Here is a 23,367-nt window from a genome sequence, read left to right as displayed (position 1 = left end):
AAAACAAAGGCCCTCAAAGTCAGCTGTGATCAAAGAGCATATTAATTGATCCTATTCAAAAACAAACTGATTCAACAAACACAAACAAAACACAAATCACAAACAAACTTATTGAACAAACACAAACACAAACAGATGAAGAAGAAACATTTTAAGTTTTATTGATTATGCTTGTGAAAATACAAATACATGATCAAATTTCGAAAATGTTTAGAACTGAAGGCATAGATAAAAAGTGTACAGTTCAATATAACCAAACCATGAGCTCCATTGAAGCTTATTATAGCTTTCATTATTGGGTAAAAGCAAACTCACAGAATCTGTCAAAATTTCAACCTAAGCTTTTGCAATTCTCTAAAAGAAATCAAGACTATAACTATTCCATTACTTGTAGAAGCGTCTGATCGAACTTTAATCCGCTCAGTGGCCGTCTAATCAGGGAAGCCACGAGAGAGACGAAAGGACGAAGCAGAGATGATGGCTTGGTTATAAAAGACGAGACGGAGACGGCCTGAACTCGTCGGTGGAGACGATTTGCGAAAAAAAAAAGTTTGTGTCCTGTATCGACTGACATGGGCTTAAAGATAAGGCCCATTCATTACGAAAATCCGATTGGTTGCGTTACATACTGTACATTAAATTTGGTTGCATCAGTCAAACTTTTCGGTTTAGTATTAAACCGAAATTTCGTAGTCGTCTTCTTCTTCTTCTTCTTCTTCTTCCCCAAATCCAACTTCCGTTCGAGAAGAAACAGAGATCCGAAATCGTTTTCGTTTTCCAGGTATAGATTTTCCGACGAAATCGATCTGTACTATTCAAAATTTGTTGTATCTAGATTCAATTTGATTGTAATTTTGGTTTTTTTTTTTTTTTTTTTTGACAGATATGGATTGGCAAGGGCAGAAATTGGCGGAGCAGTTAATGCAGATCTTGCTTCTGATCGCAGCGGTTGTGGCGTTCGTTGTTGGTTACGCAACGGAGTCGTTTAGGACGATGATGTTGATCTACGCTGGAGGTGTAGTTCTCACGACTCTGATCACTATACCAAATTGGCCTTGCTTTAATCGTCATCCTCTCAAGTGGTTAGATCCAAGTGAAGCTGAGAAGTATCCTAAACCTGAAGTTGTTGCTGTTAGCTCGAAGAAGAAATCTTCTAAAAAGTAGTCTTTTTTTTTTTTTTTTTCAATCTTATCTTCTTTAGGGGGGTCTAAGGTTTTGATGATATAAAAGATACTATGGTTCTATTATTATTGTTCTTGATCGTAATAAGCTTAATAATAAAAGTCTAAATGAAATAACTTTGATTGATTTTGATTCTCGTTAATGTGTTTCTTCGAGTTTGGATCATATAAAGGTGTTAACTTTGAGATTTTTGGAACTGTTTCTTTTGAGACATTCTTCATAGAAGCGAGTACAAACGTTAAATGTATGAAACCACAGTTAGAATTCAAACCTGTGACTCAAGTGTACACATTCATGTCTCTGTACTGGTACAAAGAAAACAGTAAGCTAGAGGAGAGTGACGAGAATGAAAATGAGTAGAGCAGCAATAAAAGAATACTTGAGAGCAGCGACAAGGATAGCGAAAGAGATGAAGAAAAGCTGAGACAAGACTTGAAGGCTAGCCCAAGTCAATACCCCAGCTAACGCAACAGCAACAAAGTTGTCCTGATCCGGATTCAACAGCTCCCTCCACTTGAAACTGAAACCACCAAATTGGTCTTTCTTGGTCGAATCATCATCGCTACTACTAACCGGTCTGTTTCCACCACCACCAGTAGAAGAAGAAGAAGAGTCGTCATTTTGAGCATATGTTCTTCTACTCTTTAATAATGGGGAGGACTTGCAGAAATCGATATGGTGATAATGGTGCGGAATGTTGTATAAAAAACGAGGCTTTAAGGTCGTTATAGGCAGCACAAAAGAAGCTCTCAATGTTAACAACATGGTAGAAACTAGGGTCTTCAAAAACCAAGGATCTCTATCTGAGTTTCTCGAGATTTTAAGTGCCTATCTGCTGCAATTGAAAAATTAGAAATCAAGATTTAAAAACCTATCAAACTAATAACTGGAGCTCAAAATCAAAAAAATATCTAATCAGAGTCGAATTGAAGTTGTCGTTGACGATGATGATGATGAGAGGCAATTTACAACCCTAATCATCTAATCGAAGAACTAAAAAACCCCAACCATATCGAATTATTATCCAATTCTCTGCAAACTCACCTCGAAATCTCCAGGTTTCTTCCTCCTCTCTCCTCTACGGACAGACAGGTCGTAGAAGAACTAAAAAAAGACAGCAAAATTTGGGACTCAATGGCTACGATCAAATCTCATGGAGACACCTTTTCTTTAGCCTTTGCGTTTTAGTATTTGACGGCTACGATTCAATCTGGTATATCTTTCATATTTTGGGTAAAAAAAGCTTCTTTTTTTTTTTTACTTACACTTCCAACAGAACACAGCTCTAGCCTCTAGTGGCAGTCCAACAGCTTGGTCCACTTTTAAAATACATTATTTTATTAACTTTTAAAACATTATTTTATTAACTCGGTTGTTTTGTGGATTAATTGTGAGACTGTCATAGTTAACCGAATGGATGATTGGTTGGGAACTATGATTTCACTTGTAATAAAGATCATCAAAACATTTCAAAGTTTAAAGGGAAAAAGTATATCAAGACTCATCACTGTATAAAAAGTTGCACAAAAGGGGATAATATATACTATACATATCCAAATATAACAGACAGATCACAAGAGAAAAGGTATCCTTAAGTTTGTTCTAGAAGAAGTCTTGTTAGTCTCAGCTATCTCTTTCATACCTGTCCATGGTTTTATCTTCCTCTGATTTGATCCACCAACTGTTTTCTCCGCAACACTTTGAGACTCAATCGGTTTCTTACTCTTGGATTTTCGTATCCTCTTATCCCTATCCAGAGTAAGCATCATCGGCGGCTTCGGTGTATTCACCTCCTCCACCTGATCTTTCTCGACACTTCTCACAGGTGAAGAAGAAAGCATGTTACTTTGAGGCATCACTGTCATCTCTTGATTGATCTTATTAGGACGAGGAGCTTTCTGCTTGAAAGGGTAAATCTCTTTCATCTGACCTTTCACAGTACCTCTCTTAAGGTTCCGGTGAGAACAGAAATTGCAATGGTAAACAACATTGTTCTGAGGCAAACAGATGTTAGACTTGTTGCACCTGGTTCTTCCTTTCTTCTTCTGCTTAGAAGAAACCTTGTCGATTCTGACATCGCAATTAAAGCCTGGCTTAAGTATGGTCTCACACCTACTTGGAATCATCATTACATAACATTTAAATTCATAAAGATCCTCTCTTTGTAAAAACATTAAGGAATCTAAACACAGAACAATGACATTTCAAGATTCTAAACCAAAAAAAAAAACCTAACTAATCTGGCGGTTTCACATTCCAAAATTGTAGTCTATGATAAGAAAACCCTAAAAGAGGTACCTTTGGCAAGAGACGACGAGATCAGGATCAGTAGCGGCAGCGAGACGTCGACCGAACAAGGAAGCAAGAGAGGGGATGGGAGTATCTCCGGCGGAAGACCAGAGGGCGAGATTTTTCAAGTGATCATGTCTTAGTACGGATTTGAGATTAGGTCCTCCTCCTCCTCCTTGAGTGTTTGTATGCTTCTTAGCTCCTCCTTTGCCCATCCTTTACCTATCAAACTAATAACTGGAGCTCAAAATCAAAAAAAATCTAATCAGAGTCGAATTGAAATTGTCGTTGACGAATGATGATGAGAGGCAATTACAACCCTAATCCTCTAATCGAAGAACTAAAACCCTAAACCCTATCGAATTATCCAATTCTCTGCAAAACTCACCTCGAAATCTCCAGGTTTCTTTCTTCCTCCTCTCTTTCCACTACGGACAGAGACAGGTCGTAGAACTAGAAAAGACAGCAAACAAAAATTTGGACTCAACGGCTACGATCCAATCTCATAGAGATAACTAACTTTCTTTAGTATTTGACGGCTAGGATTTAATCTGGCATCTTTCTTCTGTTAGGTAAAGCTTCCATCTTTTTACTTGGTTCTTCTTAGATCAAAGACTCAAATCATTATCACAAAATTTTAAAATAGATGATTATGAAAAATGCGAAAGAACAAATAGACCACACTCTCTTTTACGCAATGCACAAATATATTGTTAAGTCTCTCTCCTCATACACAAAAGCAGCAGCAAACCCATCATCCTAAAGAAGAGACTAATGATATTATTACCCCTTGTTCTCTAATCTTCTTTTACAAAAGGACCAAAAACTAAAAAGAATCATCAAATCAAAATAAAAAATTAAACTCCCCAAATTACAATTCTCTTTTCTTTATACCCTAAAAAAAAAAAATACAGACTTTTTCTATATATAATTTAAAAAACGAACAAACAACCTAGGCTCATGGGATTTTTCTCTAAATTTATGTCTTGTTGAAGTGGAAAGATTTGGCTACACCCAAGTGATCAGCTAGTCGTTGTACTGAGGACTGCACCGGTTTTGATACCGGTGAGAGCAGCTCTGGGAGGTTCGGGTGGCACTGAGGTAAATACGGGTCATCATCATCCTCTGTGCGGCTGAAGGATGTGAGTACAGACCGGCAGAATATGAATCTACACAAATAATATAACAAGGCGACATTTCAGATGAGCCCATGCTTCGTGAGGTTTCGTTTCCGAGAACTTTTGAGAATATACTCACCTTAGAATCAGCCGTCTCAAGAATGGATCAGGCAAGACTTGTGCCCAGACAAGATTCAAGACTTTGGAAGTCAACAGAATCGTTTCCCACTCTGAGAAGGAAGCAGAAAGTATGCTCTCTGCTTCATCATAAACTTCCTGATGATTGTGATAAGAAATGTAAAGAGGCATGCCGCACTAAAAAGTTTGGTTCATTTATGGTATTTCAAATAACAAATGCTAACCGGGTCGGGGTTTGAGTTTGAGAGGCCCAGCATTTGACTGAATGCTTGTAAAGGTGCTGTTAAGAAAAAGGTAAACTGACTTCCGTTGAGTGCGTCCGTATCATCAGTAGATGGGTTCTCGAATGATGGCTTCAGAGGTGAAAGAAGCATAGCAACAGGCTCGCCTCTCTCTGCTCCACTCAGAACCTGGAGTTTTTATTTTTATTTTATAACAATCCATCAGCAAATATCGCACAGTGACTCGAGAGAAACTATTTAGACTCTCCAGAGAAAACGATGCACTAAGTTATGACAAACCTGCCTTGAATGCACGGCTAGTGTCGCTATCAATGATCAAGAAAAGCGGTTTTCGTGTAAAAGGGATTAGGTCACCAGGGTAAAGGTTGTTTGAGCCTGAACCAAGACGAGACAGTGAATTAGAAAAGTCTGCTCTTTCGAGACATACTAAAATGTTATTATTATTCCAAAAGAAAAAGACTTACCAGAGCCTCCTCTAGGACCTAACCAGAGATGATCCTCATAATAATCACCAGACAACATTTTTCCATTACTATGTGGTTCTGACTTGTAACTTTTCTGTTCTTGGGAGGCTCGAGCAAGCAGCTTACTTTTTGATGTTCTGCTTGAACCAACAGAGTTCTCTGGTTGCGCAACATTTTCACGAGCAGGACCACCTGGATATTAATAACCAATATCATTGATGTTGCAGCATCATAAAAACAAATTACCAACCTTCAAAGTTCCAGTGATAAACAAGAAGAAAACTAACCTGAAGCTGACAAATATATAAGCATCACGCACTCTGGAGAAAGCTCATCACAAATCATTGCCAAGACCTGTAGATATATCACGAGAAAAAAACTTAAACATAATGGATGGACACACTCCTGTCTATCGATATATCAACAAGTCCTGCAGATTTTCTATGTGGTACAAATAAAACTCACCGCTAGCAAGTGGGATACTGAGGGGCGATAAAGAATTGCTTTCCTAGGATTAGGAGGTAATGTTGGATCAGCCATATCAGCAGCTAACTTCATATCTATAAGCCCAGAGGTTAAAGTGTGATCAATCACAAAACCATTCTCCTTCGTTTCAACAGGCTTTTTTTGGTAAAAAGATCCACTGGGTTCCCATTCTAAACACTGCATCATTCTATAAGTATCCAACGTGACTTCAGCATATTTCACCTGAGAATCCACATCAATATAATGATTATTTATCAAGGCAACAGAGTTGAAAATCTAGGTTCCAAACAAAAATATAACCAGCTTTGGTCACCTCATTACGGTGATAGCTTGCCAAGAGAGCATCACGAAACTTGAACAATTTCTTAGCGTGAAACCGAGCTAGATATGTCTGAGAAGCTGGATAAGAATCAAGCATTGCACAGTAACGTAGAGGCCTGACATAAGTTAAGTCTGTATCAGATTGTATAAACCTAGTGATCTCTTGCACAACTAGCCTCCACTCCTTAAAGTTTGTCTCCTACACACACACAAGAACATCCTCAAATCCATCAACACACACACACACAGATAAAAATAGAGACTTTTCACAAAATGTAACAAAAAGGGCAGATCGGAAATAAATAAATACCCTGAAATTAGATTTGCTGTCATCAACCAAAACCCTAAGCTTCTCAGCCAAGTGCAAAACCATATCTTTCCGATCCACAATCAAAGAAACAAGCAAAAACCTCGCATAGAAACGTAACTCCTTGAAACGAGCACCAAGATCTTTCCCCTCCTGAGCTTCTCCTTCAAAGTACCTCCTCCTAAAAATCGCTTCGTAGAAGACATAAGACTCAAGAAGGAACCTAGCTTCACTAGTCCTCATGTACTGACTAAAGTAAAGCTGACCAATCCGGCTCGCGATCTCGCCGATTTCACATCGGTTTAAACCGGACTCGACCAGCTTCGACCTGTGAGATTGCTGATAATTCCATAGCTTCATATAAGCTTTGAATACCTTGTGGAAGTAGTGACTCTGTGCTCTTCCAAACGTTGGGAGATCGCGAACTCTCGCGAATTTCCGGTCTGCGTTCTCCACCAAAGCTCGGAAATTTCTCGAAACATCTTCACCCGCCATGTCCAGCTAACTTCCCTCAGTTCCGGTGATAACCGCCGTCGTTTATCATCGGCTCTTAAGAGAGAGAAATAGAGAGAGAGAAGAAGAAGAAGAAGACTAATCAATCAATGGGAACGACGGTGGAGAGAGAGAGAGAGATAAATATGATTTTTTTATCTCGTTTTTATTTTATTTATTTAACAGCTGATTTAATTTATATCTCATTATTTTTATTGAGAGTTTTTTTTTTCCAACTTCAAAGTTAATTATATTATGTGTTCTTCTTTTAGTTGTTGATCACCTTTCTAAAAGTAGTTGAAGAAAAGAAGAAAAATGAATTCTTGGGATTATTAATAATTTTGATTATTGTTTATGTAATTTTGAGGAAAAAAAAAAGAAATTTGACATTAAGCAATGTAAAACATTGATATTTTTAGCTGTCTAAATAGAATTAAAATAAAATAAAAATAGAATATGCTTGGGTAATAGCAAAAACGCATGTGAGCACGAACCCACAAAAGAATTTTGCAGAATCATATAATAGTAGTAATCTCGTTTTGTGTTGTGTAATCATCGTGAGACGAGCTGGCAATGGTGAATGGTAATAAGGCATGGCATTCGGGTACCCGTTCGGGTTCGGTTCGGGTATTTTGGGTTTTCGGATTTTCGGGTTTAGAGGTATAGGACCCGTTCGGATATTTCTAGACTTCGGGTTCGGATCGGATTCGGTTCGGGTATTTTGGGTTCGGATTCGGATTACCCGAAGTTCACAAAACTCAAAATTTTAGTATCTAATTTAGTCTAAATTATTCAATAATACGCAATATATCTAAAAATTTAGAGTATTTTCTACCCAAATTTACTAATAAACAGTTTAAATACTTCAAATTGTCAAAAATATCTAAAAATATGAATATTTTGAACACTTATTAAAATTATAAATATTACTAATATATTACTACTAGATATTAATAATATTGGTATATTCGGATACCCGTTCGGATCTCGGTTCGGATCGGATTCGAATTTGGGTTTTTGGATTTAGAGATTTAGAACCTGTTCGGGTATTTTACAATTTCGGATACAGATTTGGATCGGATTTTTTGGATCGGATATTCGGATCCGGGTATTTTGCCCAGGCCTAAATGGTATCATACTATCATCTATCTCTCTACACACTCATTAATAGGTGTACATGTATAGTAGTTTTAGCACATGGTCCGTAACGTACGTACGTACATACTTGAACGAAATATTATTGTTTGCTTGTTTTTAGTCTCTCATCCATATATACGAATTCTAAATATAGAACAATTCAATGCTTTGTTTCTTTTAGTTAGTTTTGTGCATTTTGAATTATGAAATTTGGTAGAAGAAATTAATGATGGCAGCAATAAGCAACTTAATTAGCACATGATTATTTGTCTACGCACGGTGTTTGTGACGCAGAACCCTTTTAAGATGATTCGGTAATCGGCAGCAACATCTATAATTATTTAGAGGAATCCTAGGGGGAAAAAGGTGTTATGAGACTATAGTAATTGACTAATTGTGTGATGTTAAAAGAAAAAAGGTTGTTTTCGTTATGTTGCTTTCGACTTTTAAATACGGAAATCAATTTTACAACTGTGTAAATTTTTAAGTTATGTTGTTATTCGATATTCATAGTTGACTTTCTCCCTGATTAGTAGTGGTCATTTTTGCTTTTTCGGATTTTGTTCTAAATTGGTCTAATGGTGTAATCATCACATCTTGTACTACAATTTACTTTAGAGGTGGACCGACGCGACATGCTCATATTGTGTTATTTCGGTCTTGTTGCGGACATTAAATGTGATAACGAAATCGATCTTTTTAGTGCCCGAGTTTGACATGTAACAATACTTGAACTTGATAGCATTTTTAGGTGCTATTATGTTTTAATCTTTAACTACAACAGTTATTATGTGACTCAGATGAGAGAATCTTTTGATTATTTTTGACACAAGTAAAAAACCTTAGATATGAAAACGATGAGAAAACAAAAGATAGTAAACAAAGATGAATAAATGGAAAATGTCATATATATTTTTCCGATTCCAGGAGATTAATCTTTGGGCCTAGAAATATTTTAGGATCACTTCGGAGTTATGAGAAAAAAAAAAATGTCATATACATATTTTGTCTTTACAGCTACAAATTTAAAATACGAGTGGGGCACATTTCCATTAACTTATTATAGTAGTAGTTAGATGTTAGTTGTCTGGATCGATATTCATATATTTAAATCGGTCTTATTCCTGTTTGATACATGGAATATATAAAATATAAAAGTCTAAACTAATAGTATCATTTGCTTTCGTAGATCAAATGGTACGTCGCCCTTATTTTTAGCTAAAAAGCTTTATTAGGTAGGAAACGTTATTTGCTAGCTACAAAATGTACCTCTCTATTTTGGACATGTTTTAGTTTTAATATTTCTTTATGTGACCTATCACATGAATACATTCCGTTGGGCTAAAAAACAAAACATAAACTCCAAGTAAAAAAAAAAAAAAAAATTCATAAAAATATGAGTAATTCATTTTTGAGTATCGATATAAAAAACTATGGATTATTTGTCTTATATGTTGGAACGTTTCAACATCCCCGTCTCACGAATAACTGAGAGAATATTAATGCTTTAATATGTTTGTTTCTTATGAATATTCGAAAATTCAACTCGATTGACTGACTGGTGGCAGAGCTGTGGCCAATTTATCTGAATCTTGTGACAACAAAATACTAAACAATTAAAATGAATTTTCCAATAAAGGATAGAGAAAAGAAAAACATAAAGAGCAAAAGGAAAATGTGTGACTCCAAATTTTATTAAAAAAAAAAAAGAAAATGTGTGACTCCAAATCAGTGCATGAACCTATTAGTAGTGTCAAAGTAGTAGAAGGGAAAAAAAAAAAGGCAAAAGACAGAAGTAAAGATTGTTCTTTTGTAATGTCAACAGATTTGTGTGTGTCACAAAGTGGATTGGGAAAAGCTTTTGCATTACCAGATAAAAAGAAGGTACTTAGTGATGAAGAGAGAAAAAGTAAAAGGTTTGTTATCACTAGGTGCTTCCCCACGCATTGCGTGGGTTATGGTGTAGTTGGCACTTTCTTGTTTTTTTTGGTATTTTTCGTTTTCTCTTTTGTATTATTTCGTTTTAATTAGTCATATACGGGCTTTGCCGTCACTTTTATTTATACACTATATGTTTATATCATTTCGTTCAGATGTGTATAATTGTGGCGTTTACTTTTTATGAATTATGAAGATGTTGTTTCTTGCTTTTGTGGATCCAATTTTATCATTGACTGATATTTTTTCCAATACATTTATTGTATTATATATTTTCTAATTAACTGCTTATGTAAACCCTTCATACGTTGATGTTGCAATAATAAGTTATTTTTTAAAAATATCTTCCGTGTAAGTGATTATATTTGTATGCCCATGTTTTGGTCTAATATCAATAAGATCGTTTCTGTTTTTCTTTAGTTGGCTTTGAAACCAATATTGAGTTAAGCAAATAATGGGTTGAATTATGGTGTTAATAAGTAATATAAATTCTTATGTATATATATTGTATATATATGACTATAAATTTAGCTAACTAAAAAATTATGTAATATTTAAATACAATCTTGAACATATATATATATATATATATTTTTATTTGTGGGAGGAATGTATGAAATTATTGGATAGAAGTTATTTTTGAGTTAAATGACCTTTAATGTCTTTAAAGTGAGTTAAATATTAATAAATTTTTATATGTGTCTTGACTTTTTTTTAAAAGAATACCAAGTGTTTCTTTCCAAATTTGAAGTGATATAGTATTTTAGTTTTCTTATATGATTTTATGAACTTCAATGTAAAAGTTTTTCAAAGTAATAAGTACACTCACTGATTGAATTATAAAATTTGGAGAAATGTTTATTTCGTTTAATCATCTGCTCTTTTAAATAAATTAAATAAGTATGTTGTTATTCCTACAAATAGGACAACATATATTATAGTTTAACCATGGAGTTAAGCAATGGAAATGGAACTTGTGATTGCAAGACAAAATGCTTATATGTTACACATTGATCGTTTAAAAATGAATAGGAACATCTAATTCTCAAATAAAGTTGATTGTTTTGTTAAAACCAACATATGTGGATTTAAATTTAACTATGCAAATTTAAAAAATAAATATGAATAAATTAGAAAGGCAAGAAATATAAAAGAAATATTTGTTTATATAAATAAAATAAAAATTGAAAACAATGTTAAATATATATAATACTTTCTACATTAAAATATAGAATCAAACTCTTACAAGTTACAACACATATGAGATATAACAACATTTGATATTGGTAGGAGAGGAAGAGAGAATGTTTACTATAAGATGGTAATCCAAATTAGATCATGAAGATGAATCTTTAAAAAATAGAACAATGTAAAATATATATATATATATATATATATAATACTTTCTAAATTAAAATATAGAATCAAACTCTTACAACACATATGAGATATAACAACATTTGATATTGGTGGGAGAGAAAGAGAGAATGATTACTTATAAGATAATAATCCAAATTAGATAAAGGAGATAAATCTCTTAAAATAAGAACAATGTAAAATATATATCATGTAGTCTCTAAAATTAAAATTTAGCATTAACAATTTACAATGATATTTCTTTTTTTTTTTACAATCCATACAACAAAAATAAGAAATCAAAAATAACAAAAAAAAAATGAAAAATGATTTGAGGTATTGTAGAAGAGAATGAGAGAATGTGAAAATGAGATAGTAAAATAATGTCAATATGAGAGAATGATAGATTGAGAGAATGCTTATTTATATGATAAGAAATGATGGAAGTTACATTTAGAACTATGGACTTACAATAGTAATTTATTGTGTTTGAATAGAATTGAGTGGTAGAATATGATTAATGCATAATTTATTTTATTTTCAGTTATAATTTTATTTTAATGTGTGAGTTAAATGTATTGTGTTTATTGGATCTTAAATATTGTTTAAAGCAATTAGAAAGCAAATAAAAAATAAAAAAAATTAGAAAACATTAAATGAAAATCAACCAATAAGGAGAGACCAAAACCTTACTTTTATATATATGATATATTGCTTTAAACTTTGAAATGAGAATATATTATAAACAATAATTTTACATGAGAAATATATTAATTTAGCCAACCAAACTATGAATATAAGTTTAGCCAACCAAAATAAATAAAAAATATTAAAATTTAACCAAAAATAATTTCTCTTGAAAGATAATAAGTTAGTAGGAGGAATGAATTAATGTACAATTATTGGATAGGAGTTACATTTGAGTTAAATGGAGTTACATGTCTTTAATTATAAATAAATATTTTAATTTTTTATAACCTAAAATAAAAAAAATACCAAGTGGCTGAATCAAAATTCACATGATTTGGTTGTTTGTTGATATAAACTCAACACTTACACATAATATTTCAAAATAAAAAATATTACTTTTTAAGTGACAAACTAAATTAGTTTTCTTATAAAATTATACGAATTCTTCAATCTCAATAATTTTTAAAATCCTAAGGATAACTTATATTTTTTTGGTTTTCACTCATCAATTTAATTTATAGTGCTAGATTTCATACTAATGGTTTCATCTTTAGAGAATTTAGTGAAATGATATTTTTAAAATTATATTTTATTTTTATATTTAAGTTCCAGTTGAATATGTTTTGTTTTTTGGATCATTTTTTATTTTGATTAAAGACATAAAAAAACCAATTGTTTAATTATGTTCTTTTTGTTTTCAAAAACCTCAAATCATAAAAAAACAATATATATATATATATATATATATATATTATATTGATCTCTGCAGATTTAACAATTGGATCACAAAACAAAATAGTCTTTATAAATGGATAATTATATTGATCTTTAAATATTATATTGATCTTTATAAATTATTTAAAATGATACATGAATATGTGAGATAACCAGAGACATAATAGATAATTACATATGGATCATTTCAACTTTATGATCTTATTGTGTGGTGAATATTGTAAGGAAGTATGAAAATAATGACTTATAAGATGTTAATATAAAATAGAAAATGGAGATAAACATTTTAAAAGATTAAAATAAATATATAAGATATACATATCATACAAACTCTAAAACTAAGCTTTTACAATGATATTTGATTTGATTTTTTATAACCCATACAACAACAATAACAAAAAAAATACAAAACAAAACAAAAAAGAGATTTGAGAGTAGTGGAAGAAGATGAGAGAATGAAAGAGTGATAGACTAAGTGAATAACATAATGAGTATTTATAGGAAGAGAAATGATGAAAAATTACATTTAGAAAAATGAGAGTTACAGTTCTAATATATTGTTTTGTTTTAATACAATTGATTAATACAACTTAGTGGAGAAATAAAGTTAATGCATAATTTATAGGGAAAAGCTATAAAGATTTCAGTTTTATATTATGTGAGTTAAATGTGAAAATTAATTGTTTTAAATTTGTGTTTTAGTATAATTTTTTTTTGTTAAAATTGCTAGCCAAGTGGACCAATAAGGAGAGATTGAAACTCTACTTTTATATATATGATTACTAAAGTCTTTTTTTTCTTTTACAGTCAAACAAATTTTACACACCTATATTATTAGCCTAATACAGTTTTAATATGGATGTAAAAGAAAAAAAAGTAATAATGTGCTTTGCTTTACATATGGGTCTTTATTTGGGCCGAACAGCCTAGTAATAAATATAACGATTGGGCCGTTTAATTAAATGCCAAACATCTTAACAACACCCATTCTGATAATTTTCTTTCTTTCTAATTTTGTAGCCAACGTTTTGGATTTCTTACACATCACACATTCTCCCAAATTTTATTTGGTTATAATTTTTGATAATAAGCTTTACAAACAACTCAAATATAAGCACACGAGTTCTTTTGCTAATAGCCATTGACTTAGCGAGCTTTCGATAACTGTCTACGTTTTGTATTGACGTATTGTCCCAGCAACAGCAGAGTCGGAGAAAGACGAGAGGACAAAACGTTCGGTCAAGACCGGATTAGTAATGTTTTGTGTTTTTTACTTTTTTCTTCTTGGAAAAAAATAATATTTTTAACATATAACGCCGAATAAATTGACTTTTATGGTCTGGATAAAAAAGTAGGCTGTAGGCTCCATCATTGCTGACTTAAACTATTGTTTAGGAGTTAGGACCACTGGTTAATAGCCGCGTGTCAAACCATCTTTAGACATAACAAAAGTGTCGTCGTTTTGATAAAAACCATATTGCTCTCTCTGTCTCTGTCGCTCGCTTAAGCCGGCACGAGCCGTATATATAAGCTGTCTCCTATGAATGGGTTTTAGACTTTTTTAGTAATCGTATTCGAATCTTTTCTAATTACTATATCATTTGTAATTTATCATAATTCAATAGTATCATTTGTCTATATTGTTAAGTTTAGCTACCTTTATGTTGTATCATCCATTTTCCTGCAAAACTTATCGAGTATTTTAATCGCACTAGTGGTTGTGGTGATTTGTTTACCGAACGAGTATTTTAAGAGTGTGTGTGATTTATAATGCTTGAGTGACCATCTTTCTTAGCAAATAAAGTTACGGCTTGTATATGAGGAACTATAGAAATAAAACAAATGGAAGTTTTCATATATATGTTCTATATATATATTTGACATGTTTTCAAATGACATGTTGTTCTATCTCTAGATCTAGTACGTTTGAACCTAACAAAAGTTTTGAATGTGCCTGTAGTTCCAAAATCTTATCGTTAATTTAGTTACGAATCATGATAACTAACCATCTCTTTTTCTATTTTTTTTTTTTTACTTTTAACAGTATCCAAAAATTGTAAAACAATGTTGATATATTCACCAATTTTTGTTATATATATAGTGTGAAATTAATAAAACATCCTAATTATTTTTGATGACCACATCAACTAAATAAATATTTCCAAATTTAGAGTATTATACGAATTTCCAGAATTAAAGACTTGACAGGGACCTTTCTAAATGACCACCACCTTGTAGTTGTTTAATGACAAGTTATTTTCACTAATTGTTTAAACCCATTTGCGTAAAATAAAACTGCCTTTCACAATCAGAAAGCATATATGAATTTCTTCTACAAGAGGGGCCCCGGGGTGTTGAAAATCATAACCTATCGAGAGATTAACAAAGACGATTAAACTGTATATGCTTTTAATTTAGCAATAGATTCTAATAAAAACATTATCTTATTTATATTCTCGAAATAAAATAAAACTTGATTTGTCTCCTTACGCAATAGAATTATACACTAAAAAGTAGTCTAGGGTTTAAAAGAGAGGCAACACTAAAAGTCTTTGTAGCAGCTACAATAACATTAACATGATCAATATTTTTTTTAATAAAGAACCCTATATATATACTGCTTTTTGGTAAGTCCAGTTAATATCCCAATAGCAAATAACTTTCATGATTGTAGTACTACACATGTAGAAGCAAATGTTTTAATCAAATTTTGAACTACGGTATATCAGTATATGTAAACTTCGTGTTGATATATATATATATGTACAACAAACAAACTTTTTCATCGACGATATTTTGCTCATATTATACTAATATAGGGATACTACGATACAAACCACCAACAAAAAAAAACACTAATGATTTCAAAATATACAATAAAGTTAATTAGGATGTTTCAGTTGTTTAATTTGCGTAGTACTATATAATTGAAGGATTTGCAAAGATTCTAAAAAAAAAAACAATTGTGATCTTTGCTAAGAGAAAGTGAAGCACACAACAGAAATGTTCGCCGCCCGGAATCAAATGGAATATTAAAATTTTAGTAGTAGTAGGCTAGTGCAACTAGGTTATAGAAAACATAATTCTAGGAAAAATTAAACAATCTACTAATCAAACCAATGTGCACGTTAATGTGCAACATCTAAAAGTCGCACACTTAAGTTTAAAAGTAAACCGACAAAATCTAAACCGAGCAAACCGAGTCTCTCATCGTGGAACGTGTGGGAGATACAGATGAGGGTGGGTTGGAAATAGACGGCTGTGAAGAGGTGAGATGTCGCGAATCGGAGGGCTAAGAAATTGAAAAGCACTGTACACGTGTCTATCTATCTTCCTCCATCGAATATTATTATATTATAAAAAATTATTTATTTTATTGTATAATTTCCGGCGATAGTGACAAATGGCAAATGATGAAAACGACATCATCTCTGATTGGCCCACAATCACATGGGCGTGTAGGGCCTACTGTAAAGAAAGGAAATTACAATATAGGTCCCTTAATTTTTTGAGTTGGTAATATAAAGAATAAAAATATGATTTTTTTTTTTTTTTAACCATTGGATCACAACAGGTTGATTCATTAGCCAAATTTCTATATCCGGCATGACTCAATCCTTGGTATGATGGTGCTTTGTGCATTTAAGAATTACCAATGACCACTGCACTAAAGTCATTTTATATTTTTTTTCTTTTTATTTTGAATATGCATAATTTTCCCCCTTAAATATAAAAAAGAATAATTTAAAAACAATTAGAGAAGTATTTAAATATTATGATTATAAGTTTGATAAAAGGAAATTATAGAAAAGAAAAAAAGGGTACTTGGTGACATATTGTGATATGAATGCCCCTCAATTTCAGATACGATCCGTGACAATGGTAAAAGCTTCTGTTTCTGACAGTGTCAGAATGAATGAATTTTTTTCATCATTCACTAAAAACGATGTCCCCATACTTTCCCACTTTAATAATAAAACGTGTACGCACAATCATGGTAACAAAAGCACCTTGATGATTGATGATGATATACTACTACTACTATACTAGCATTTTTTTCTCACAAGCCAATCCTATGTTTTAAGCCTATGAATTGATGATGATATCTTAATTTATCGCCTTTTTCTTACTATAACAAAAAAACAAAACTTTATTGACTTTCTTTACCAAAAGCAAAATTCATAGACGTCAAAAGCTTTTCACGTGTATCGACGAGTTTGTAACATTTATTTAGAGTTGTCGTGGTCGTGTGGGATTATGAAAGTATATAGATGTTATGTTACCATTACATCCATTTCAGAAACAGTTCACCAAAAATAGAAACGTTAAAAGTTTTATTGCTTTCATATCAGAGAGTGTCCCTAGTTGATTCCTATTACTGTAAAAGTAAAAATAAAAACACCTTTCAACATCGTTAAAATTACACTAAGAGCCATGGAAACGAGAGTTAAAAAGATAGATAAAATTTACAATCTTAAGGCCCAATAATTTAACTCTTTCCTCCTTAATCCTTATTTATCGATTATTTTCACTTTTGCCCCTCTCTGTTCCCACGGAGCACGATTCGATCATCCCAATGATTCTCTCCTCAAGTCCAATGATCAGAAGCAGAGTACCAATGAAGTGACGGTGGTTGTTCATCGGAGAAGAAACCACAAGCTTCTTCACCGCTTAGAAAATCGTCGTGATCCTCTCTTTGTTCCGTTTTCACAAACTGTAAAAAACTCCCGCCGGCAACCGTCGACGGCGGCGTTGTTCTTCCGTTATCCGAACTTGTCTCTTCGTTTAGAACGGCGCTTGAATCGCAGCTATCGGAAGATCCAGCGTCGAACACTCCGGTTGAATTCGGTAGAAGGTCACGCAGGTCGGTGAAGCTTCGCCGGTAGTTAAATCCGGTTGAATGGTCAAGAAACTGTAGAGGAGACGACGGAGTTGAACTATCCGGCAATGAAACTACTTCTTCTCTCTTAACACTCTCAGTCGTAGCTTTGTTGTTATCTTCTTCTTCTCCGTTGATCGTAGCTTTGATTTTACTAATCTGCGATCACAATTTTTTTAATTAAAAATCAAACCTTTTTTGCATTTTCGACTGTTAAAGTTTCAATTTTTATGATTTTAGTTTTCTTTTACCTCTTGGAGAAGAGAATCGTTGTCACGGCGGAGAGAATCGAAATTGTGGCGGAGAGAGTCGTATTGGCTCTTAAGAATGCCGTAATCTTTCTCAAGTTGTTTTGTTTTCCACCGTGCACGACGGTTTTGAAACCAAACCGCTACTTGACGAGGTTGAAGTCCAAGCTCTTGTGCTAGTTTCGTTTTCCTCTCAGGTTCGAGTTTGTTCTCAAGTTCGAAATTTTTCTCAAGAGCTTTGACTTGGTCAACTCTCAATCGTCTCTTCTTTTCCGATAGACCCATGTGGTGATGGTTGTGGTTGTTGCCGGAGTATTCCTCGATTAGTGTAGCGTCCTCGTCGTAACCTTCAAGCATAGATTGGTAATTACTTCCGTAACCTCTTGGACTCTGTTCATCTGTTTATTTGAAAAAAAAAAAAAATAAGATTAGAAACAGTAGTAGAAAGGATCACATGAGGATTGTCTGAAGTTAAACAAAATGGTAAAAGAACCTGTAGAAGTGGAGATGAGACCACACATTGAATCTGAGCTGCTTAGCCTCTTCATGGTGACAGCAAAATAAAAAGAAGTTCAAATCTTACAACAATGTTGTGAACAGAATTGAGCTTCTTTACTTGAATACATAAACAAAAAATGAAGATATGGATTGAGAAATTCCAACAGAGTGAAAGCTTTTAGTAATTCATTTACAGAGGAAGCGGAGAGAGGGAGAGAGAGGGAGAGAGAGCAATGGTTTGTTTGTTCTTTGTTTTGTTTTTTCAATATGAACAAGTTGGTTTCACACTTTCCCTTTCTTTAAATAAACCAAACTTGGGTTACGATTTAAAGTGGTTAAAATGTAACTAAGGTTAAGTTTTGAACCAGAGCTACTACATATGGCTCAGCTCGGCTCTGTAGCGGAATCCGTGATACGTCGTCGTATGTGTTTATTTTTAATAATTTGGTTATAGCCTAATTTATTTATTATGTAGGGTGTTTCTATTTATTTATTTTTAATTCAGAGAAATTTAATAAACAGCGAATAGTATATACGTAAGAAAGAGGCTTTTTAAAAGGAAGATTTTAAAATTACAACATCCTTTGTAAAACGTCATAAGATACGTCACAGAAGATTTGATGACATAAATGACAAACTATGATTTGTTTATTAATGAATTAAATCAAATGTAGTTTTCCTTATCAAACTAAAATTCCATTGGATAAGATATAAAATTATACAGATATCATAATTTAGTCCCACATATCTGAATTTTGATATATATATATATATATATATATACTTTATATTAAAACATTAGTATTTAATAATTAATAGTATGTTATAGTGTTGGCAATGCAGAAGAGTGGGATTAAAAGGCTTTTGCGGGTGAGGGAACAAAGACTGACAGTTTGGGTTTTGGTTCACTGAATCATCCAAAACTATAGGCTCCGCTCAAGCGGCACCGTCAAAATGACAAATGAATTAATACAATCTTGTGACTACGAATTTTTTTTTTTTTTTTTGAAACAACTGGTAATAAAATAAAGTAAAAAAAAAAACAAAAGAGTGCAAAAATATAGACATATGTCAAAATGAAGCTTTGTTATAGAAAGGTTCAATATAGATTTGCTATATATATATATATATGTGTATTTTTATAATAGTCCTTATAATTATGCATTTGCGTTTTTACATGGAAAATATTACAACTTTTAAGTGAAACAGACAATCCCATAGTGATTACTGATTTTTCTAGAACAATATAAAAAGGGCTTTGGGTCCATCACACGTTCAATTTTCAAGAAACGTCTTTAGACTCATATCACTTGAGGTCAATTTCAAGAAACATTATCTAAATGGGAGAAAATGATTCTATTAGAACTCAACTTGTGAATAAAGAGATGGGCCTCTACACTACATTATGATACCAGTCTTAGATGATGGACCGCAAAAACTCTAGTTTGTTTGTTATCAATAGGCCTACAGCCTACTCCATTTATTGTTATATTAATTTGTATGTTCGTTTTTTTGTTTGGTCTTGTTAAAGTAGTTGTTAGTTGTTATGAACTTATGATATACGTATGTTAAACTAAAAAGAACATGTGGAGTTCGACGTTCCCGTACACGTTTCCTACATTTGAGTATTTGACATTTAATACATATACTGTTGCACAGCTACTGGATCAGCTTGAAAAATAATATTAGCATAAATAGAATTTGGATCATGAATTCCATGCTCGAGAGTCGAGCCTCGAGTACATACATCTACATGCATTTTGAAGATATATACTCAAAAGTCTCAAACACATTAAAAATTTATTGATAGAAAAAGAATTAAGAGATTTTTAAAATTTGTCATATATACAGTAGTATATATGTATCGTAACTCTTTGGATTATAATAATTAAGTTCAAGTCTCGAGATTGTGAAATTCGTATTTATCCTATCAAGTCTATCTTACTTGCACTAAGACTTTTTAGCATTTAAATTTATATTTTACAGAAACTGTTGTGCGTATCAGCCAACTAATTCTGATAGAGACAGAGTGAGTGTTAAGTTAATTGAAAACATTTAAAATTAATTGGAAATGTAGTGAAAAAAAAAAAAAAACATGTGATTAGACGGTGATACAACCAAAACCATTAGCTGCAATTGTTATGATCGATCACTCGTATTGTTGGTGTGGCCATAAATATATCTATCTTTTCATTTTGTTGCCAGGGGATTACACACCACTTATCCCGCTTGTGTTGTTGTTGTAATTCTGCTTCTGTTGTTTTTGTTTAATTTCTTGTCTGAAATCAAGGAAAAGGCAAATTTGTACGATGAAACATTCTGACCTCTTAAGAATTGATTAATTTGACCCTATCGAAGAGACAAATAATTTGTGTATATGCAACGAACATGTGGATAAACATGATTGACACATATATAATCCAAGCACACAGTTTTAGCTGATCTGATTTAGACTTTTTCATTTCATCAAGTGGAGCTAAAAGAACAATACTTGGATTCACCCCTATGGGTGAACCTCTCCATTCACTCCCTAATAAAATAAGGTAATAAAATCTGTATACATTATTATAAAATTAAAAAATTTAAACCGCACTTTAATAAACCCAAACCAATGTATATAAAATCTAAACCCTAACCATCTCATTTGTGAACCCAAATCGTATATAATTTCGTTCTACTTATAAAATCTAAACTCTAACCATTTTATTTGTGAACCCAAATCGATATATAATTTCGTTCTAATTGTGAAATCTAAACCCTAACATCTCATTTGTAAACCCAAACCGACATATTATTTTGTTCTACTTGTAAAATCTAAATCCTAACTATCTCATTTGTGAACCCAAACCGACATATAATTTCGTTCTAATTGTAAAATCTAAACTCTAACCACCTCATTTGTAAACCCAAACCGACATATAATTTCGTTTTAATTGTAAAATCTAATCCCTAACCACTTCATTTGTAAACCCAAACCGACATAATTTTATTCTAAGTTTAAAAATCTAAACCAAGCCAATATTTAACTTTCCTTAATTAAAAGTATACAGAATTTATTTCCTTAATTTGGTTTGCTTTTTAATTTAATTTTAATTTATTTTTGAAATGAAATATTAGATGGAAGATTATGATTGGCTGCGAAAAGAGGGGGTGAATGGAGAGGTTCACCCCTGGGTGAACCTAAGTATTTTTCGAGCTAAAATGGACTAATTACAATATTAGTATTTTATTGTAACCAAATCTACCCCAAGCAATTTGACGATTTTTTGCATAATTGTCCTTTTTAATAAACCTTTCTTAAGCTAATCTAAAAGTCAAAAATATTACTATATGCTTATCCCTCTAAGTATATATATAAACCCAATCTTCGTTTATAACCTTAAAACATAACAAAGCTTACTATAGACATTTTCATTTTATTTACAAGCAGAAAATCAAATTTCACGTGGATAAATCTCAGCCGTTAGTATTCCTTCTAACGATTCTTACTCGCGACGTCGTTTCGAATGAACGATGATACGTGTCGACAGTTTTAGTCCTCACCGTTGGATTATTTTCCACGTGGCATTCATCCTACAGAGCAAAGCTAATGCTCAATCATTCTCACCGAGTCCGCCTGAGTTGCAGCAACCGGGTCACACTCCGTCGAAGACCACCGTCTTCGCCGTTCTCGTCACCCTCTTCTTCTTCATCGGATTACTCTCCGTCTATATCCGCCATTGCACTCGCCCTAACTCCGAATACTCCACCAGATATTCTCGCCGCCGCGCTAACGACGGTTATTCACGGCGAGGCGGACTTGACGACGCAGTCGTCGAAAGCTTCCCTGTATTCGCTTACTCCTCCGTCAAAGAATCAAAACTCGGATCCAACGATTTGGAATGTGCGATTTGCCTCAACGAATTAGAAGATCGTGAAACGGTGCGGTTGCTTCCGATTTGTAATCATCTCTTCCACATCGATTGCATCGACGCTTGGCTTCACTCCCACGCAACTTGCCCTGTTTGCAGATATAATCTCACGGCGGCGAAGTCGGATAACTCCGGTGGCGCGGTGATATTGAGAGACCATGTCGTGATTGACGTTGAGACCGTTGAGACAACGAAGAGTCACCACCTCGTCGGTAAGTTTCCGAGATCGAATTCGACGGGTCATTCAATGGGTCGACTCGGTTACGGCGCTGAGAGGTTTACTCTGCGGTTGCCGGATGATGTGATGAGGCGAATAATGGAGGTGAAAGGACGTAGACTGAAACGAACGAGAAGCTTCGACGTTGATTTGACGGCGGAAGGGAGAGAGAAATATGACCGGAGGAGCGGTGAGGAAAGCAGTTACACAGTCGGGTCGGGTGGGATGTTGGATCGTTGGGGTTTGACTTTGTTCGTTTCAAAGTCAAACTCGGGTTCCGTTAGATCACAGAAATCTAACGGCGAACCGTTGAAATGAGTCGACGTTATGTTTTGTCGTCAGCCTTGTGTGTTTGGGTTTGGAGTGGTAAATAAAAAAACTAAAAAGTTACTTTGTTATACAGTAAAGGTCCAAAAGCTTGTTTAGTAGCTCGCTAAACAAGTAGGAGTATATAATACTCCCTCCGTTCTAGTTTAGTTGTCGTTCTAAAATTTAATTTTTGTTTCATATTAGTTGTCGTTTTAGATTTTCAATACAGATGTTTGATGAATATTCCAATCTTATCCCTATTATTTTAAAGTTTCAACCAATGAAAAAATTATAAAATATATTAACGAAGGACAAAACATAAAATTTGATACTCCCTCTGTATCATAATACTTGATGTTCTAGAATTTTTACATGAATTAAGAAAAACATTTAATGTTTAGCAATAAATG

The 23,367-nt window shown here is 33.1% G+C and overlaps 4 protein-coding genes and 2 pseudogenes across 13 annotated transcripts; 2 read left to right on the top strand and 4 right to left on the bottom strand.

Moving 5' to 3' along the window:
* Window positions 1-640: 640 nt before the first annotated feature.
* LOC109127890 (signal peptidase complex subunit 1 pseudogene) lies at window positions 641-1,308 on the top strand (annotated as a pseudogene). Its single transcript, XR_015574031.1, has 2 exons — window positions 641-781; window positions 884-1,308. The product of XR_015574031.1 is annotated as a signal peptidase complex subunit 1 pseudogene (transcript).
* Window positions 1,309-1,369: 61 nt separating this feature from the next.
* On the bottom strand, window positions 1,370-2,364 carry LOC104729333 (uncharacterized). Of its 2 annotated transcripts, none has more exons than XM_010448268.3 (2): window positions 2,227-2,364; window positions 1,370-2,017 (listed from the first exon to the last, which is right to left on the bottom strand). In XM_010448268.3, exon 2 carries the CDS (start codon window positions 1,945-1,947, stop codon window positions 1,510-1,512), a length of 438 nt encoding a protein of 145 aa, XP_010446570.1. In that variant the 5' UTR covers window positions 1,948-2,017; window positions 2,227-2,364; the 3' UTR covers window positions 1,370-1,509. The 2 variants fall into 2 exon arrangements, with proteins under 2 accessions (XP_010446570.1, XP_010446571.1); XM_010448269.3 differs by having other exon boundaries at window positions 1,370-2,014; window positions 2,227-2,351.
* A 293-nt stretch (window positions 2,365-2,657) lies between these two features.
* Window positions 2,658-4,215, bottom strand: LOC104729334 (uncharacterized). Of its 6 annotated transcripts, none has more exons than XM_010448272.3 (3): window positions 3,860-4,215; window positions 3,481-3,708; window positions 2,658-3,294 (listed from the first exon to the last, which is right to left on the bottom strand). In XM_010448272.3, the coding sequence occupies exons 2-3, from the start codon at window positions 3,684-3,686 to the stop codon at window positions 2,754-2,756; spliced, it is 747 nt and encodes a 248-aa protein (XP_010446574.1). In that variant the 5' UTR covers window positions 3,687-3,708; window positions 3,860-4,215; the 3' UTR covers window positions 2,658-2,753. The 6 variants fall into 6 exon arrangements, with proteins under 6 accessions (XP_010446574.1, XP_010446575.1, XP_087334990.1 ...); XM_010448273.3 differs by having other exon boundaries at window positions 3,481-3,701; window positions 3,860-4,178; XM_087478864.1 differs by having other exon boundaries at window positions 2,658-3,252; window positions 3,481-3,701; window positions 3,860-4,178.
* LOC109124736 (uncharacterized) lies at window positions 4,160-7,529 on the bottom strand. 2 transcript variants are annotated; one of them, XR_015574794.1, is made up of 9 exons: window positions 6,551-7,529; window positions 6,233-6,439; window positions 5,899-6,141; window positions 5,721-5,787; window positions 5,434-5,625; window positions 5,249-5,344; window positions 4,952-5,137; window positions 4,729-4,865; window positions 4,160-4,640 (listed from the first exon to the last, which is right to left on the bottom strand). XR_015574794.1 is itself a non-coding variant. In XM_010448267.3 (9 exons), exons 1-9 carry the CDS (start codon window positions 7,040-7,042, stop codon window positions 4,451-4,453), a joined length of 1,806 nt encoding a protein of 601 aa, XP_010446569.1. In that variant the 5' UTR covers window positions 7,043-7,232; the 3' UTR covers window positions 4,160-4,450. The 2 variants fall into 2 exon arrangements, 1 of the variants encoding a protein (XP_010446569.1); XM_010448267.3 differs by having other exon boundaries at window positions 5,253-5,344; window positions 6,551-7,232.
* Window positions 7,530-17,210: 9,681 nt separating this feature from the next.
* Window positions 17,211-18,868, bottom strand: LOC104729331 (homeobox-leucine zipper protein ATHB-16). Its single transcript, XM_010448266.2, has 3 exons — window positions 18,516-18,868; window positions 18,026-18,420; window positions 17,211-17,933 (listed from the first exon to the last, which is right to left on the bottom strand). The coding sequence occupies exons 1-3, from the start codon at window positions 18,568-18,570 to the stop codon at window positions 17,484-17,486; spliced, it is 900 nt and encodes a 299-aa protein (XP_010446568.1). The 5' UTR covers window positions 18,571-18,868; the 3' UTR covers window positions 17,211-17,483.
* Window positions 18,869-21,873: 3,005 nt separating this feature from the next.
* Window positions 21,874-23,198, top strand: LOC104729330 (RING-H2 finger protein ATL32 pseudogene; annotated as a pseudogene). The gene has a single exon (XR_015574160.1). The product of XR_015574160.1 is annotated as an RING-H2 finger protein ATL32 pseudogene (transcript).
* The last annotated feature ends 169 nt before the right edge of the window (window positions 23,199-23,367 follow it).

The sequence above is a fragment of the Camelina sativa genome, chromosome 12 (assembly GCF_030686135.1).
Source record: "Camelina sativa cultivar CO46 ecotype springtype chromosome 12, ASM3068613v1".
Lineage (NCBI taxonomy): Eukaryota > Viridiplantae > Streptophyta > Magnoliopsida > Brassicales > Brassicaceae > Camelina > Camelina sativa.
The sequence above is the reverse complement of the archived record's forward strand: the minus strand, read 5'-3'. Positions and strand labels throughout refer to the sequence as shown.